The sequence below is a fragment of the Pelophylax lessonae genome (assembly GCF_965119305.1).
Source record: "Pelophylax lessonae genome assembly, chromosome: 4".
Classification (NCBI taxonomy): Eukaryota; Metazoa; Chordata; class Amphibia; order Anura; family Ranidae; genus Pelophylax; species Pelophylax lessonae.
Window position 1 is genome coordinate 16,573,005 of NC_138771.1, and position 16,809 is coordinate 16,589,813.

At 50.3% G+C, this 16,809-nt stretch overlaps 1 protein-coding gene across 6 annotated transcripts in view; it reads right to left on the bottom strand.

Moving 5' to 3' along the window:
* Nucleotides 1–353: 353 nt before the first annotated feature.
* Nucleotides 354–16,809, bottom strand: part of SMAD3 (SMAD family member 3) — a 217,733-nt gene continuing 201,277 nt past the window's right edge. For all 6 annotated transcript variants that reach the window (XM_082253028.1, XM_082253023.1, XM_082253027.1 and 3 more), the window contains 3 exons: nt 16,007–16,144; nt 12,676–12,820; nt 354–1,162 (listed from right to left, as the gene is read on the bottom strand). In XM_082253028.1, the coding sequence (XP_082109154.1) occupies nt 1,039–1,162; nt 12,676–12,820; nt 16,007–16,144 (407 nt within the window). In that variant the 3' untranslated portion in view covers nt 354–1,038. The remainder of the gene's footprint in view (nt 1,163–12,675; nt 12,821–16,006; nt 16,145–16,809) is intronic.

Consider the following 16,809-nt stretch of genomic DNA (forward strand, 5'->3'; position numbering starts at 1 on the left):
GGTTCATGCAGTCGGCTCGGCCAAGCGGAGTTGGCCCTCGAACTTTGGACTCACCATCAAATAGGCGGGTAATCAGTCACAGTTCAAGGAACCCCTAAGCAACCTCTGGAGGAACCCTAGTTGAGAATGGCAGCTTTATGATCATTAACAATATGGTATCCAGAAAAATTGGAACCAGGTCTCATCATGTTGGGGTAGGAAAGAAGTCATAGGCTCCATACGCTGGCTTTAGTGAGATGTACCTGTATAGCAGCAGGCTTCATGCTCAGGCGGGGTATACAATAAGATACACATATAACAAACACTTTAAGAATGAACGTTGCTTCTCCAGTTGTCAAATTCATACAGGAGCTCCTACCCAAGTAATGCTGCTGTGAGCCCTCTGTAGACACCGGCCCCACATGTAAGATATGTATCTAACAGACTGACTATAGAGTAACTATCTATATAGCACAGGGGACATAAAAATCAAAAAGAATAGTCCAGAAGGAAGGGACAAGTCACCAATGTTGGGAAGGTTCATGACAGGGTTGACATGTGAAAGGCATGGCCACATCTCTGGGGAGATCGGAGCCAAGGAATCCATAGATGAGAAGTTTGAGAACTTGTAGAAACTGTACCCTGTATCGTAAAACGTGAGACTCATCTTTTCACTGGCTTTCAGAGACTTTCCCAAATTTACCAGTTAAGTTTGATGAATTGTCTATCAGCACTGTTTTCTCAGTGTTATATGGACCTGTGCTTATTATCAGCATTAAAAATGGAGAACAGCAGCTGCTTCTGTGTTGTGGTAATGCTGGGTGCTCCGAGCCAGGTAATGCACCGTGTAAATTGGCAGAGTGTTCCAGATCAGTGTACTGTCATAGCTCCACACAGAGAAGAAATTAGGGGCTGACATCCCCGCTCTGTCACGTGATCGTCGGGAAGATCTAAGATCTTATGTTAAGATGGCAGCCAGTGTGCTGGGATCTTGCTCTGTGCTTGGTCGGTATTGGGATTCTCCAGGTCGGTGAGATCATGTGACCTGGACATGCTGGCCTACGAGACGCTTGAGCAGCGAATACTTGGAGAGCCCATTTGTGTCAGAACTTTATCAAGCCACTGCAACGGACCATTCAAATGAAGCTCGATCCAACAGGGTGTGCTGGTCACCGTCTGGCGCCTGTGAAGACAGAATTCATCATAAATCACAATGCTGCAGTTAACAATAAAAAGTTAAATTGGTTCTCAAGGCTTTCAACCTAATGCTTTCTATGTAAACCTTCTGTGTGCAGCAGCTCCCCCCCCTCCCCCTATACTTACCTGAGCTCCATTGCGATCCAGCAATGTGCACAAGAGCCTCGGCTCTCTGAAGACTCTCCTTCATCGTTGGCTTCCACTGCTGTCAATCACAGCCAGTGAGCCAATGAGAAGAGCGGGAGCGAACTGCGGCTCTGTGTGTGAATTGACAAGCAGAGCAGTGGCTCGGAAGTGAGCCTGCTCAAGTGCCCCCACAGCAAACTGTTTTCTCTACGGGCACTTGGCAGGAGGGCCAGTTTACAGTCCTTCAAACTTTTAATGGGGCCAGACTGTGGCCAGTGGGGGTAGAAAATGTTCTGGTGTCACTAGAAGTAAACTGTGTCCCCCCTCTTTGGTATTAGGGGGAGGAATAGCGTCCAATCATTAGTGTCAGGGGAAGGAATAGTGCCCCATCATTGGTGTCAGTGGAAGGAATAGTGCCTCATCATTGGTGTAAGTGGAAGGAATTGTGCCCCATCATTGGTGTCAGCGGAAGGAATAGTGCCCCATTATTTGTGTTAGGGGAAGGAATAGCGCCCCATCATTGGTGGCAATGGAAGGAATAGTGTCCCATAATTGGTGTCAGTGGAAGAAATAGTGTCCCATAATTGGTGTCAGTGGAAGGTATAGTGCCCCATCATTGGTGTCAGTGGAAGGAACAGTGCCCCATCATGGGTGTCAGGGTAAGGAATAGTGTCTCAACATTAGTATCCGTGGAAGGAATAGTGCCCCATCATTGGTGTCAGTGGGAGGAATAGTGCTCCATCATTGGTGTCAGTGGGAGGAATAGTGCCCTATCATTGGTGTCAGTGGGAGGAATAGTGCCCCATCATCATTGGTGTCAGTGGGAGGAATAGTGCCTTATCATTTGTGTCAGTGGGAGGAATAGCGCCCCATCATTGGTGCCAGTGTGAGAAATAGTGCCCCATCATTGGTATCAGTGGAAGGAATTATGCTCCGTTGTCAGTGTCATGGGGGAATAATGCCCTAAAGGCCAGATAAAGGGAAGCAAAGGGCCGCAGTTTGGAGACACAGAGAAGGCAACATAATGTCTTCATTCAAAGGAAAATCAGAGACAACCTGAGAAAGGAACCACGGACAGGGGCGAAAAACCACCTTATCTCGGTGAACTACCAAGTAAGGTGAACGACAGGATAACGCCGCCAAGTCCGACACCCTGCACGCAGAGGTGATAGCCACCAAAAAGGCTACCTTCTAGAACAGCGTAAGCAGAGGAATCTCTCGAAGATTCTCAAAAGGAGGCTTCTGGAAGATCGATAGCACCAAATTGAGGTCCCAAAGCGCCAACAAAAACTGCACTGGAGGGGTCAAGTGCCTAACTCCCTGAAGAAAAGTAGGTACCAGGGAGTATGTGGCCAAGGGCCATTGAAAGAAGACTGCTAAGGCTGACGCCTGACCCTTGATAGTACTCAAGGCCAGTTTCTGCTCAACCGCTCCCTGTTCAAGGAAGGTCAAGATCCGAGCCACCGAAAAAGAGTGAGGATAAACCCCAAGAGACTCACACCACGCAATGTATGTCTTCCACGTATGATGGTAGATCTTCCCAACATTTAACAGCGTTATAATCACCGCCTCAGACAAACCTCTATCCATCAGCACCTGGCATTCAACAGCCAAGCCGTCAAAGCCAGGGACTGTAAAGAGGGTGGAAGATTGGTCCTTGGGACAGCAGATCCTCTCTGAGAGGAAGCTAAGAAGGAATGTCGGTGACCACCCGCACCAGATCGGTGTACCAAGCCTGGTGAGGCCAGTCCGGGGCCACTTAGATTACCGGAGTCACCTTCTGCCTAGAAGTCTTGGTAGAAGCTTGAGCGGAGGGAAGGCGTAAATCAGACGATACTGACCCCAGGGGGCCACCAGCGCATCTTTGGCGTCCCTTGATCGAGTCACAAACCTCTGCACCTTTCTGTTGAACCGGAACGCCAACAGATCCACCTCAGTATGCCCCGCTGGAGACACAACTGATGAAACGCCTCCGGATGAAGGGACCACTCCCCTTGGTCCAAGCCGAGGTAATCCGCCTGCCAGTTTTCCACCCCGGGAGGGCTGGAACTAACTGTTCTGCCCACCTTAGAATGCTGGCTACCACCAGAGCCGCCAGGACACTTCTTGTGCCCCCCTGGTGATTGACATAAGCTACAGCCGTGGCACTGTCCGACTGAGTGCGCACTGGACATCCCTGAAGACGATCCATCCAATGTTTTAGGCAGTCTGATCTCTTTGAGTTACAAGACATTGATCGGTAGTCTGGACTCTTCCAGTTTCCAGATCCCCTGGGCGTAATTTTGCAGAGGACACCTCCGCAGCCGGACAGGCTGGCATCCATGGTGACCACTGTCCAATACAAGGGGAGGAAGGATTTGCCCAGCCATAGCGCCGAAGAACAAAGCCATCATATCAGGGACTCTTATGTTTCCCGGCTCAGCCGGATCTGATTGTCCAGAGACAGCGGATTCTTGTCCCATTTGGCCAGAATCTCCCTTTCCGGGACCTCGTATGGAACTGTGCAAACGGAACCGCCTCAAAGGTAGACACCATCAGGCCCAGCACCCGCATGCAAGTCCGGAAGATGACCATCTGCTGGAATGCAGGAGACGAATTGCAGCCTGCAGTTTCTGGAGTTTGTCTAGAGCAGAGGTGGAGAACCTTTTTTCTGCCAAGGGCCATTTGGGTATTTATAAAATCATTCGGGGGCCGTACAAAATTATCAACTTAAAAATGTGCCTGTTATATTTGGTCAAAAACGTAATTAACTCCCCCCTAATGTGATGGTTGCAACTGCTTCTCTTTGGTGAGGTGTGTGATGTTAGCTGGTATTGATGATGTTGCTACTCGCAACTGGTTTTCCAGGTTTGCGTCGGTCAGTCTGGAGCGCAGTCGACTTTGTGGTGGTAAGTTTTGAAAAGAACTGCTGGCGGGTAATGCTGGTGGGTATAGCTGGCTGGTACTGCTGGTGGGCACAGCTGGCTGGTACTGCTGGCTCAGGCTGGTATTGCTGGCTTGTATTGTGCTGTGGGTACTGCTGGCTGGTACTGCTGGCTCAGGCTGGTACTGCTGCCTTGTACTGTGCTGTGGGTACTGCTGGCTGGTACTGCTGGCTCAGGCTGGTACTGCTGGCTTGTACTGTGCTGTGGGTACTGCTGGCTGGTACTGCTGGCTCAGGCTGGTACTGCTGTGGGTATTGCTGATTCAGGCTGGTACTGTGCTGTAGGTACTGTCTTGGGTACTGCTGGCTCAGGCTGGTACTGCTGGCTCTGGCTTATACTGCTGTGAGTACTGCTGGCTCTGGCTGGTACTGCTGTGAGTACTGCTGGCTCTGGCTGGTACTGCTGTGAGTACTGCTGGCTCTGGCTGGTACTGCTGTGTGTGCTGCTGGCGGGAAATGCTGGCTAGCAGTGGCGCCGCGCTGGAGGAAGAGGCGAGGTTTCCTTGATTGGTCACAGGCGGAGTGCATTTGATATCACTCCGCCTGTGACTCACTCAGACTGTCAGGTCGGAGCCGGAAATATACAGGAAGCATTGGCTCCGTTCTGACAGAACAGCTGAGAGACACAGACTCAGCTGCAGGGGGGGGGGGCCAGACCAAATGACTTCGAGGGCCGCATACGGCCCCCAGGACCTAGGTTCCCCACCCCTGGTCTAGAGGAAGGAGCACTCTGGCTAAAAGCCATGTCCAGAGTCAGACCCAGATAGTCCAGCTTTGTGGATGGAACCAGAGCAGACTTCTGAAAATTCAGAATCCAGCCAAACTTCCTTAAGCTCGTATGGTGATTTCCAGGTTTTCCACCAGAGCAGTAGAAGACTCCGCTTGCAGAAGGAGGTCGTCCAAGTAGTCCAGTACCGCGATCCACCATTGGCGTAACAATGCTAGCATCAAGACCAACACTTACGTGAAGACTCGAGGAGCAGAGGTGAGACCAAAGGGTATTGCCATTAACTGATAATGGCCTCTCCCACGGCAAAGAGGAGGAAGCGCTGGAGACTGAAACATTGGAATGTGAAGGTAAGCATCCTTGATGTCGATGGAGGCAAGAAAATCCCCCTGATGCAGGGAAGCCACCACTGTGCGAATGGACTCCATTCTAAACTTCTGCACCCGCACAAAGCAGTTCACCGCCTTGAGGTCCAGAATTGGACACACCTTGCCTTCCTTCCTGGGGACTGTGAACAGGTTTGAGTAAAACCCCTGAAAATGTTCCAAAGTCGGAACTGGGACCATCACCCTTTAAAGTAAAAGGTCTTGCACTTCCCCAAAAAGTCCTGTAAGCGGACTGGGGACAGTTGCACATTTGGAAGAAAGAACCTTATTAGAGGGTAAGAATAAAACTCGATCTTGTACCCAGACCAAATTACCTCGTTGACCCACTTGTCTTGTACCAGGGGATTCCACGGGTCCGGGAACAGCAAAGACGCCCCCCCCCCCACTCCAGATACGGGTGAGGCCTTGCCCGCAGGTCTGGAGAAGCCCGCTCTCCACTTGCCAGACCAAGTTCGCTTAAATCCTCCAGAGGAGTCTCCGATCCCTTGTCAGTCGACCCTGAGGGACGAAAAAAATATTTTATGACCCGAGAAGGAGGGCCCACGTCTACGACAAGGGTCTTTGCCCTTAGTAGCTTGCGGAAGAAAGGTACTCCCCCCCCCCCCCCCCCGTGGGACCTTTAATGATGTCATCCAGGGTAGTAACAAAAAGGTGATCTCCTTCAAAGTGAAGATCAGTCAAGGCCTTGTTAGAAGTCTAGTCCGCAGACCAGCATTTGAGTTAATAGACACGCCGAAGGACCACTGCCGAAACAGAGAGCCGAGCCAATTAAGGGAGCTGCATCCAAAGAGGCATCACAGATAAACTGCAGCCCCTGGACAAGCTGGTCCACCAGCTCCGCAAAGGCAGGGGGCAGCTACTCCCCCTCCAAATCATGGCAAGAAAGCTTAACCCATTCGGTCAGAGTCTGGGACACCAGGGCAATGATAAATATCAGCCTCTGTGCCGAACCAGCCAGGGTGTACATATTGCGAGCCACAGCCTCCGCCTTACTGTCAGCCGGGTCCTTAAAGGCCGAGGACTCTTCAACCGGAATCATGGTTGCCTTGTTTAATCTGGAAACTGAAGGGTCCACCACGGGTGGAACAGTCCACTTCTTATGAAGGGACCCTCATAGGGGTATCGCCTAGCAACTTGCTTAGGGACCCCAACGGGACGCTTTGGTCGTCCCCACTCTTTAGTGACAATTCCGTCAAAATAGGAGGGGAAAGGGGAACACCTTTGCCACTCTGGATGGCTTGTGAGTACCAAAGGGAACCTGCGCCTCCGTCGCAGACGCGTCCTCCAACTTTAAATCTCAAGCACAGGCACAATCAGTGCGTCCACCAGCGCCTTTTCGTGCGCGGGTGCAGAAGTGGAGGAATCCTCCTCACTATCTGATGATTCAGGGCTCGTGCTTCCAGACCCCGCAGGGTGACCCACGTCAGCGGCAGCCGAATCAGATTCAGGATCAGATGAGACAGGGGAAGGGGGCGGCGCTTTATGCCAGCCTGTCGCCCAAAACACAAAGTACTCCAGGACCGCCATCAGTACACCGATGGATGGATTGGACCTGGAGGGCCCCAAAGCCCCAGAGAGTCGATCAGGTGGGGAGATGTTCTCCAAAGACTCCATGAGTCACCAGGGGGACCCCACAAAAAAAGGTGTAAAAGCACTGCTAAGGGACAACCCCCACCGCTCTGGCAGCACCCCTAGGTCGAGAGTAATAGAGCACCCAATTGATCCTCAGCAGAAAGAGAGAGAACCCCACCAGACTCCACACCCAGCAGAAACCAGGCACCGCAGCCACCAGGAGAATCTGCACTGCATGTGCGGCGATCAGGAAATGAAAAGTTTCAGGAGTCAGCACCAGGGAATGAGGAGGGGCTCCCACCACTGAAAACGCCGCCCAGAGGGCTCCACTTTCATGGCCACCGCTATTTTCAATGGCAAATCACCGCAAAATGGCCGCCGTGCATTGAGCACACAGGCTACAGGAAAAAGGCGGCACCACGAGGATCCCGAGGCCTCAGAAAATGGCACAGGCAGGGAGGGGGGCCCTGGCAGGAGCCCCCACCAGGTACAGTCCCCAGCCCAAAGCCAATTACCCGGTCGCTGGTGGCGCACACCACGGCCCCATTGTCAGCACAGCACCTTGCCCCCACCCCAGGCAGTATACCAGGCCACCCCACAGCCACAGCGTCAGTGCAGGAGAGGGGGGGGGGATAGGGCCCACGGGGACCACCAGACCGATGAGGGGGGTGCCTGACGGGAAGGAACCCAGGGGTCAGACTGTCCCATGGATGGGCCCATGTCCACCCCAAAACCATCTAGGGGGAGAGTGGGGACAGGTACTTACCATACCAGGAACCAGATGGGAACCACTCCAGACAGAACCTCCTCTTCATAGAAATGGAGGAATGCTGCAACTCGGGCCGAGACCCCGTTGTATGCGACCTCGCGAGGCTTTTAACTTGCAGGCCAGCCCCCGTCTGCTGGGCCTATGTCACGGCCGACCTATCGCGGAGCTGAGGTCTGAGCACGCTCGCTGGCCAGAATGGGTTGACCACTGGATCTAGATTGTACAGCCCGTCGCCCAGTCTGGCAGTTGATTGTAGATCTCTCTGGAAAAAAAACAGGAGAAAAATTTCTATCTAAAAAGTAAAAAATGCCAGGACCAGAGATCCCAGCAAGGAATTAGGTCCTTGCTCCTGACTAGGCAGAAAAAAACTGAGTACCTATAGCAGAGAGAGGGAGAATACCCCCTGGGACTGCCCATAGGTGTAGCCAGACTTTTTTTCTGTCTAGCGTCCTACTCCTGTAGGGGCAGTATAACCCCGATGGTTAAGAAGATCAGGAGCTGTGTCCGTCAATGAACGAAAGAGAAATACGGATTTTGCTAGAAAAGGCCTGGTTGGCAAGTGGTTAAAGTCAGTCCAAGCTCCTGTTTGCAGATCCATTTCAAGGAGGAATTTTAGGAGGGACTTTTGCAAGTCTCGGTACTGAACGGGTTAAGGAAGGAAGAAGTGAAATGTGAGCGAGAAACCTCAGGATCAGTAATGAGGCTGCCAAACAGAGGCACATCTGGGTTCCATTAGCTCCCCTGGCTCCCGGCCAGCACTGAAACTGTCAATGTGTGGAGGATGAGATTTAACCCATGCCACACCAAGCACGCTCAAAGTCTCCGTCTTCTGCTTTCGGACCACAGAGCGCCCCGGCGTGAAGCGGTTAAGCGGTATAAACGGTCACCGAACATCTGGAAGCCAGCAGGCAGGAGTTGGGATCTGCGTTGGGTGTCTGTTGCTCCCACAATAGCAGAACGTTACACTCTGGCAGCCAGCATGTGTTCCACCCTCCACATAATGACATGTGTCGCTGCCCCGCCACCTCCCCGGACACCACCAGAAATCAGCGAGACCGCGGAAATAAAAGTCACTTTCCCCAGGCGGTAATCACGGGGGAGGGGGGGGGAGGCACGGATTTCAGGGAACTGAAAGAAAAACTAACATTTTGTTTTCTTGGGAAGGAAGAAGAAGCTTACTGGGCCGACTTCCTCAAACTTGCTTTAGTCATCAGCTTATCGTATTCCAGCTCGGCCAACGCAGCTGGTGCACCTCCGTGCCTTGCTGGATGGGAATGAAGAGGTTAAATGAGCGGGCCCATCAGATGACTTTTGTTATGAAACCAGAACACATGGGGGATATTTATAAAAAAATGAAAATCAAATAGCCATCCATCTTTGGCATTCTAGTGATCGACTGATATCGTTTTTTTATTGCCGATACCGATATTTTGGTCATCGCATATCAGTATCGGCCGATATTTTTGTATATTATATACATATATATATTTTTTTTTTTTACAGGTACTCTTGTGGAAGGATCTGGGGGTCTAAAAAACCCCAAACCCCTCCTCCGCACTTAACTACTTGCCTTACAGTATATGTACTTGCGGCGGTCAGCCCCAGCCAGGCAAAGTGACGTACCGGTACGTCACTAGCCTGTCACTCGCTTGTGAGCCAATATCGGACAAACGGGCGAGCGCGCGCCCGCCCCGGTTCGTTCCCTAACAAGTCAGTGCGTGTGACCGGCGGACCCGATGTCCGCCGGTCACTCTGCGATCGTTCGCCGGGAAGGGAGAAAGGCAAGCGGCTAATGTAAACACGCCGCCTGTCATTCTCCCCTGTGTAAAAATGGAGATCAGACGGTTCTACTATGTAGGACCGTTGATCTCTGTTTTTACAACAATAGCCATGTCCAATCACAGTTAGAAACACGCCCCTAGGGACACACTTAACCCCTCCCTCTCCAATACAGTTAACCCCTTCCCTGCCAGTGTCATTTTTACAGTAACAGTGCATATGTATAGCACTGATTACTGTAGTAATGTCACTGGTAACCCCAAAAGTGTCAAAAATGTCAGTCAAGGGTCCAATCTGTCCGCCGCAATGTCGCAGTTCCGCAAAAAAAAAATCGCAGATCGCCGCCATTACTCGTTAAAAAAAAAAAAAAACACCAAAAATGACAGAAATCCTTCCCTTTGTTAGTAAACGCGATAACTTTGCGCAAACCAATCAAAATACGCTTTTTGCGATTTTTTTTTTTTACCAAACATACGTAGCATAAAACAAATTGGCCGAAAATGTTAAAAAAATTTCGATTTTTACTTTTTTTTTTGGGAATTTCATATAAAAAAAATGTGAAAAATATTGTTGCTTTTGCAAAATTGTCGCTCTTTTTTTGTTTATAGCGCATGATCAAAAAATCGCACAGGTCATCAAATACCACCAAAAGAAAGCTCTGTTTGTGGGAAAAAAAGGACGTCTAATTAGTTTAGGTACAGCGACGCACGACCGCGCAATTGTCCGTTAAATTCACGAAGTGAAAAATCGCAAAAAAAACCCTGGTCAGGAAGGGGGTAAAATCTTCCGGGGCTTAAGTGGTTAAAAGCATTCAAAACGTTTGGCTCTTTTGATGGCTGTCATTTTTATGAATTTGGTGCCGTGTACCCAGAAGTGACGTCATGACATCACTTCCGGGTTTTACATGGAGTCCCGATCAGAGCCAAATGCGGTTTTGATCGGTTCTTCGGCGGGCGTGCAGGATGGTTGACCGGGTCTCCCGGTAGGACGGGAGACCTGGGTGAGCCGCGGAAGGTGACGGGAGGGGGTCCCCTCCCGCTCCTTGTAATGACAGTCGAGTGGCTTCTCAGCCGCATCAGTTGTCATTACAAGACAGCCGACCGTTATGGACGCCAGTACCGGGGTGACGCCTCTGGCTGCAGCCATCACTCCGGTACAAGCACTTTCCCGAAATATCGGCAATATCGGTAAGCTCAGGGGCCGATTCCAATATATATCGGGGAAAGTGCATTTCGGCCTCCGATATATCGGCATTGCCAATAATCGGTCGATCTCTAGTACATTAGTTTTGTATGAATTAGGTAAAAACTAATGTTCTTCAGGCTATTCTCACCTATGAACAAATGTTCTTTTACTATGGGCAGTATTAAAACGTGGCAATATGGCCACACGGTGGCGCTAAGGAGAATAGGAAATACATGGGCTTTTGAAACAAGAGATACAAAGTAACAATTCTAGAGGACGCTAGAGGGAATTAGGAGATGAATGTAACCATTGCTTCACTAGATAGAGCTCCACTCCATCTAGAGCAGGGGTGTCAAACTCCATTTCATTGCGGGTCACATCAGCATTATGGTCGCCCTCAAAGGGCAGGTTGTATCTGTAAGACTAGATGTCCAGAGCACCCCCCCCCCTTTATATCAGATGTCCGGAGCACTCCCACCAACAGAAGTCAAGCACCCCCCAATCTCCCTTACATCACACTGCACCCTTCTTACCTTCTGCTGCTGCTGGGAAGAAGCCCTGGGAAGCACCAAGTGCGGGGCCTGGAGGAGGACTGGTGTTAGCTGCCAAAATCTGCTGAGTGTGGAAACCAGGGGAGGCAGAGGGGAGGGGGTGCTGTAGCTGCACAAAGAGGTGCAGGATCTGTAGGAGGAGTTCTTTCCTTCTTATTGCTGCAAACTGCTTGAAACTGGGGAAGCAGAAAGTGCAGGGTCTGGTGGAGAACCAAAAAAGGGCTGGAGTCAGCTGCCAAGTCTGCTGAATGGGGAGACCAGGGGGTGCTGTGGCTGCACAGAGAGTTGCAGGATCTGTAGGAGGAGTTATATCCTTCTTGCTGCAAACTGATTGAGACTGGGGAAGCAGAAAGTGCAGGGTTCGAAGATGGACCAGAGGAGGACTGGAGTCAGCTGCCAAAGTCTGCTCAATGCAGAGATCAGGGGAGGTGGTGACGAGAGGGTGCTGTTGCTGCACAGAGAGGCACAGGATCTGTAGGAGTAGTTCTGTCCTCCTTCCTGCTGTAAACTGTTGAGACATTGGGGCCCAGAGACAAGCCTCTCTGCAGCTGCATGGAGAAGCGTAGGATCTGGTGGAGCAGTTCTGTGGGGGTGGAGATGAGGGGGTTGCAGAAGCTGCAAGGGCTGCACGAAATGGCCCGGCGGGCTGGATTCGGCCTGCAGGCCTTGCGTTCGACACGTAATCTAGATGGAACTGTTACTGCTCAATCCCCCATCACAGAGATGACATCACCATCCCTTCCTGCCTTGTTGCTAGGACATTGCTAAGACACTCCAAGCTGTTACTGCCAACCCCCACCATCACAGGGATGACATCATCTCATCCTGCCTTGTTGCTAGGATGTTGCTAAGACTCTCCCAGCCAATACTGCACATCCCCACCATCAGAGAGATGACATCATCTCATCCTGCCTTGTTGCTAGGATGTTGCTAAGACCCTCCGAGCCATTTCTGCTCATCCCGACCGTCACAGAGATGACATAATCCCTTCCTGCCTTTTTGCTAGGACTTTGCTAAGACACTCCGAGCTGTTACCGCCCACCCCCACCATCAGAGAGATGACATCATCTCATCCTGCCTGGTTGCTAGGATGTTGCTAAGACACTCCCAGCCCTTACTGCTTATCCCCACCATTCGAGAGATGACATCATCCCGTCCTGTCTTGTTGCTAGGATGTTGCTAAGACACTCCCAGCCATTACTGCTTATCCCCACCATCAGAGAGATATCATCCCTTCCTGCCTTGTTGCCAGGATGTTGCTAAGACACTCCCAGCTATTACCGCCCACCCCCACCATCACAGGGATGACATCATCTCATCCTGCCTGTTTGCTAGGGTGTTGCTAAGACACTCCCAGCCATTACTGCACATCCCCACCATCCGAGCGATGACATCATCTCATCCTGCCTTGTAGCCAGGATGTTGCTAAGACACTCCCAGCAGTTACTGCTCATCACAATTGGGTTTTAGGTATCACTGACCTGTATTCAGCTCCCCATCCCTTGACGAAGCTCATCCGTATAGTACACATCCTGGTCAGCTGATACACGGCCTCAAATCCCTGGTTTACCGATTGCGCCAAGAGGGCGGCGAACTCCTGGTTATTAAAGATCTTCAAATTACACCCTGGAAGAAAAGAAATAAAAAGAATGTAAAAAAGCCACAAATCTTTATTGTTTTTTTTACCGTTTGTGAAGCCATTCATTTACATACAGTGTCGGTTCCGCACATCACACAATTCCCTTTTTTTGGTCAACTTTATTTGAAGTGCACAAAGTGACACTTCATTCATGTCACTAGAGCGAGAAGAAAGGTCATTCACCGCACACCAGCAAAAGCCCGGGTATGTTTAAGTGAAAGTGTCTTCGGCCCAGTTTCACCCGGGCCAGCCCTAACCGACGCGTTTCGTCTCACTTTTTCACTCGTCTATACCTGGGCTTTTGCTGGGGTGCGGAAGTTAGGACTTTCTTCTCGCTCTAGTGTTCACTTTGAGCCCAGGCAGGAGAAGAAAGGTCATTCACCGCACAGCAGCAAAAGCCCGGGTATGTTTTAGTGAAAGTGTCTTTGGCCCAGTTTCACCCGGGCCAGCCCTAGCCGACGCGTTTCGTCTCACTTTTTCACTCGTCTATACCTGGGCTTTTGCTGGGGTGCGGAAGTTAGGACTTTCTTCTCGCTCTAGTGTTCACTTTGAGCCCAGGCAGGCTCTTTCCATGCCGGCACCCTCTTTAGTATGTGTCACCAGAGACAGTAGGATTGGGGAGCTGGAGCGACACCCAAAGCTTCTTGTTTAAGATCAGTTCATGCATGTCATCGCACAGATGCAGCGTTGTGGGTTGCACTGCTGTGTGGTCTGGGCTGCTGTTAGAAATCACGGGGGCCCCGTACAGCCTACCTGGCAAGCCCCCCCTGAATATATCAAGACAATATATTCACTAAAAATACACTAAAATCATTATTAGTGCACACAATAATAACAGAGAACCCGTGTGAATTATCCCTTTTTAACCACTTCTGGACCGGAAGGATTTGCCCCCTTAATGACCAGGCCATTTTTTGTGATTCGGCACTGCGTTACTTTAACTGACAATTGCGCGGTCGTGCGACGCTGTACCCAGATAAAATCGATGTCCTTTTTTTCCCACAAACAGAGCTTTCTTTTGGTGGTATTTGATCACCTCTGCGATTTTTTGTTTTTTGCGCTATAAACAAAAAAAGAGCGACAATTCTGAAAAAAAAAAAAAAAAACAATATTTTTCACTTTCTGCTTTAGAACATTCCCAATAAAAAAAAAAAAAAAAAAAATAAAAAATTTTCATCCTTTTAGGACAATTTGTATTCTGCTACATAGTTTTAGTAAAAAAAAAAAATCGCAATAAGCGTATTTTGATTGGTTTACGCAAAAGTTGTCGTATCTACAAACTAGGGGAAGATTTGTAATTTTTTATTATTATTTTTTTTTTTTCTTACTAGTAATAGCAAAAATCTGTGATTTTTAGCGGGACTGCGACATTGCGGCGGACAGGTCGGACCCCTAACTGACATTTTGACACTTTTGGGGGACCAGTGACATTACTACAGTAATCAGTGCTAAAAAAAAATATGCACTGTTACTGTAATAATGACACTGGCAGGGAAGGGGTTAACCCAGGGGTGATCAAAGGGTTAAGTGTGAGCCTAGGGGGTGTTTTCTAACTGTATGGGGGCGGGGCTTGTGAAATGATCATAGAGACATGTAATCCTATATAGAAGGATCACAGGCGCTCTATGATCATTCCAGAGAGAAGAACGGTCAGATGTGTTTACAACAGCTGACCGTCCTTCTCTCTCAGAGGGGAACGATCGTGAGTTCCCAGTGGCAATCGCAGCCGCCGGCCCTGTGGATCAGCATCTCCGCTGCCTAGTGGGGGCTGGGAGCGTGGCACGCGCTCGCCCCCAGCACTGCTACTGCAAACTGACGTACCCATACGTCCATCCACGCAGCCGAGCCAGCCTGCCGCAGTATATATGCGTCGGGCGGTCGGCAAGCGGTTGATTGTTTTTTACATTTAAAAAATAAATAAATATAAATATATATATATTTTTTTTATTTATTTATTTATTTTTTTAAATGTTGAAAATTTTCAATTTTTTTTATTTTACAATTTTTTTTTTTTAATTATTTATTACAATGTTTATTATTATTTTTTTTATACATTGTTATTTATTTACAGGACAGGGAAACCTGCAGCACTGGGGGGGGGGAAGCACAGTGAAAGGGGGGAAAACGGGGAAGGGGGGATCAGAAGCAGGCAGAACAGGGAGGGGGATGGATGTTGGAGAAGCAATACAGGAATGATGCCCAGGGTCTGTGTCTCTCCCTGCAGCGCTGCGAGGGGGGGGGGGCAGAACAGGGAGGGGGATCAGTTTCGGAGAAGCAATTACAGGAATGTTACCCTGTGTCTGTGTCTCTCCCTGCAGCGCTTCAGGTGGGAAGGCACAGTGAAAGGGGGGGGGAGGGGGAACAGAAGCAGGCAGAACAGGGAGGGGGGATCGGTATCAGAGAAGCAATTACAGGAACGATGCCCTGTGTCTGTGTCTCTCCCTGCAGCGCTTCAGGTGGGAAGGCACAGTGAAAGGGGGGGGAGGGGGAACAGAAGCAGGCAGAACAGGGAGGGGGGATCGGTGTCAGAGAAGCAATTACAGGAACGATGCCCTGTGTCTGTGTCTCTCCCTGCAGCAGCTGAATGCTGGCAGGAGGGGGATAAACTGTCTTTCAGCTGCTGCAGAGAGCCGCACAGGGCTTCCTTCTGTAATTGCCCCTCCTCCCTACCGCACTGATTGCTGTTGGGGCCCCCCGTGTGCCTGGGCCCCCTACAGGAGGACTGGTGTTCTCCCCCCCCCCCCATCAGTGGCTCTGTGCGCTGCGATAAAACACAGCATGGCTGAATTTTATTGCACAGCACCTCCCCGCTGCACTGTAGTGTTAACGGGGCACAACTGTTTTCTATGTGTCCTGGTGGTGACCGGCGTTCTTTCAGAGCAGGAAGTTCGCTAGCATCGCTCTCTAAGAGTTCGCTGCATTTGGATCGCTCTTCAGAGAGGTGGTGAGGAGCCCCCTGCTTTAACCCCTTGAAGCCTGTACTACTGCGCTGCAACCATATGCATTGCACGTGGAATTGAAAGGGTAGTGATTTAAAGGGGGGGGGGGGGGGAAATGGTGTAAAAGTGCTGCTTAATCATGGGGTTTTAACGCTCCCCCCCCCCCAACCTCATGTATGAATGAGCCCTAGACTGAGAGTGGGGATTGCTGTCCTCTAGCAGAGTCCATCTTACCTGGGGGGATCTTGCATACAGTAGCCGGGTGCCAACCATAGCGCTGGTTACAGTTCGGGGACTGTACAAAAATCGCACTGTCACTGAGGCATTCCGCAAACACCTCGCCGCCAATGTAGTACAGGCGCACTCCTCTACCTGGAAGAGAGAGATTTCATCACCAAACCAGAAATACTCATGGGTCAAAGTCCCCCTTACATCAGAGTCCCCCCCTTACATCAGAGCCCCCCCGTTACATCAGGGTCACCATGAGAGTCCCCCCCCCTTACATCAGGGTCACCATTAGAGTCCCCCTAAAATCAGAGTTCCCCTTACATCAGGGTTCTCATCAGTCTAATGGTGTCCCTATCAGAGTTCCCCTTAAAAAAGGTTCCCCCTTACACCAGGGTCCCCATCAGAACCCCATTTTACCTCAGGATCCCTATCACAGTCCCACTTACAAAAGAGTCCCCCCCCCCCCATTTACATCAGGATCACCATGAGAGTCCCCCTAACATCAGAGTCTCCCCTTATATCAGGGTTCCTATCAGAGCCCCCCTTTCATTGGTCTCCCTTTACATTAGAGTTACCACAACAGTCCCTCTAACATCAGAGTTCCCCTTTACATCAGGGTCCCCATCAGAGCCCCCACTGTATCGGTGTCCCTATAAGAGTCCCCCCTTAAATCTGGGTCCCCCTGTTGCCTCAGAGCCCCGATCAGAGTCCCACTTACATAAGAGTCCCTCCATTTACATCAGGGTCACCATAAGAGTCCCTTTCACATTATTGTCCCCTTTACATCTGGGTCACCATGAGGGTCCCCC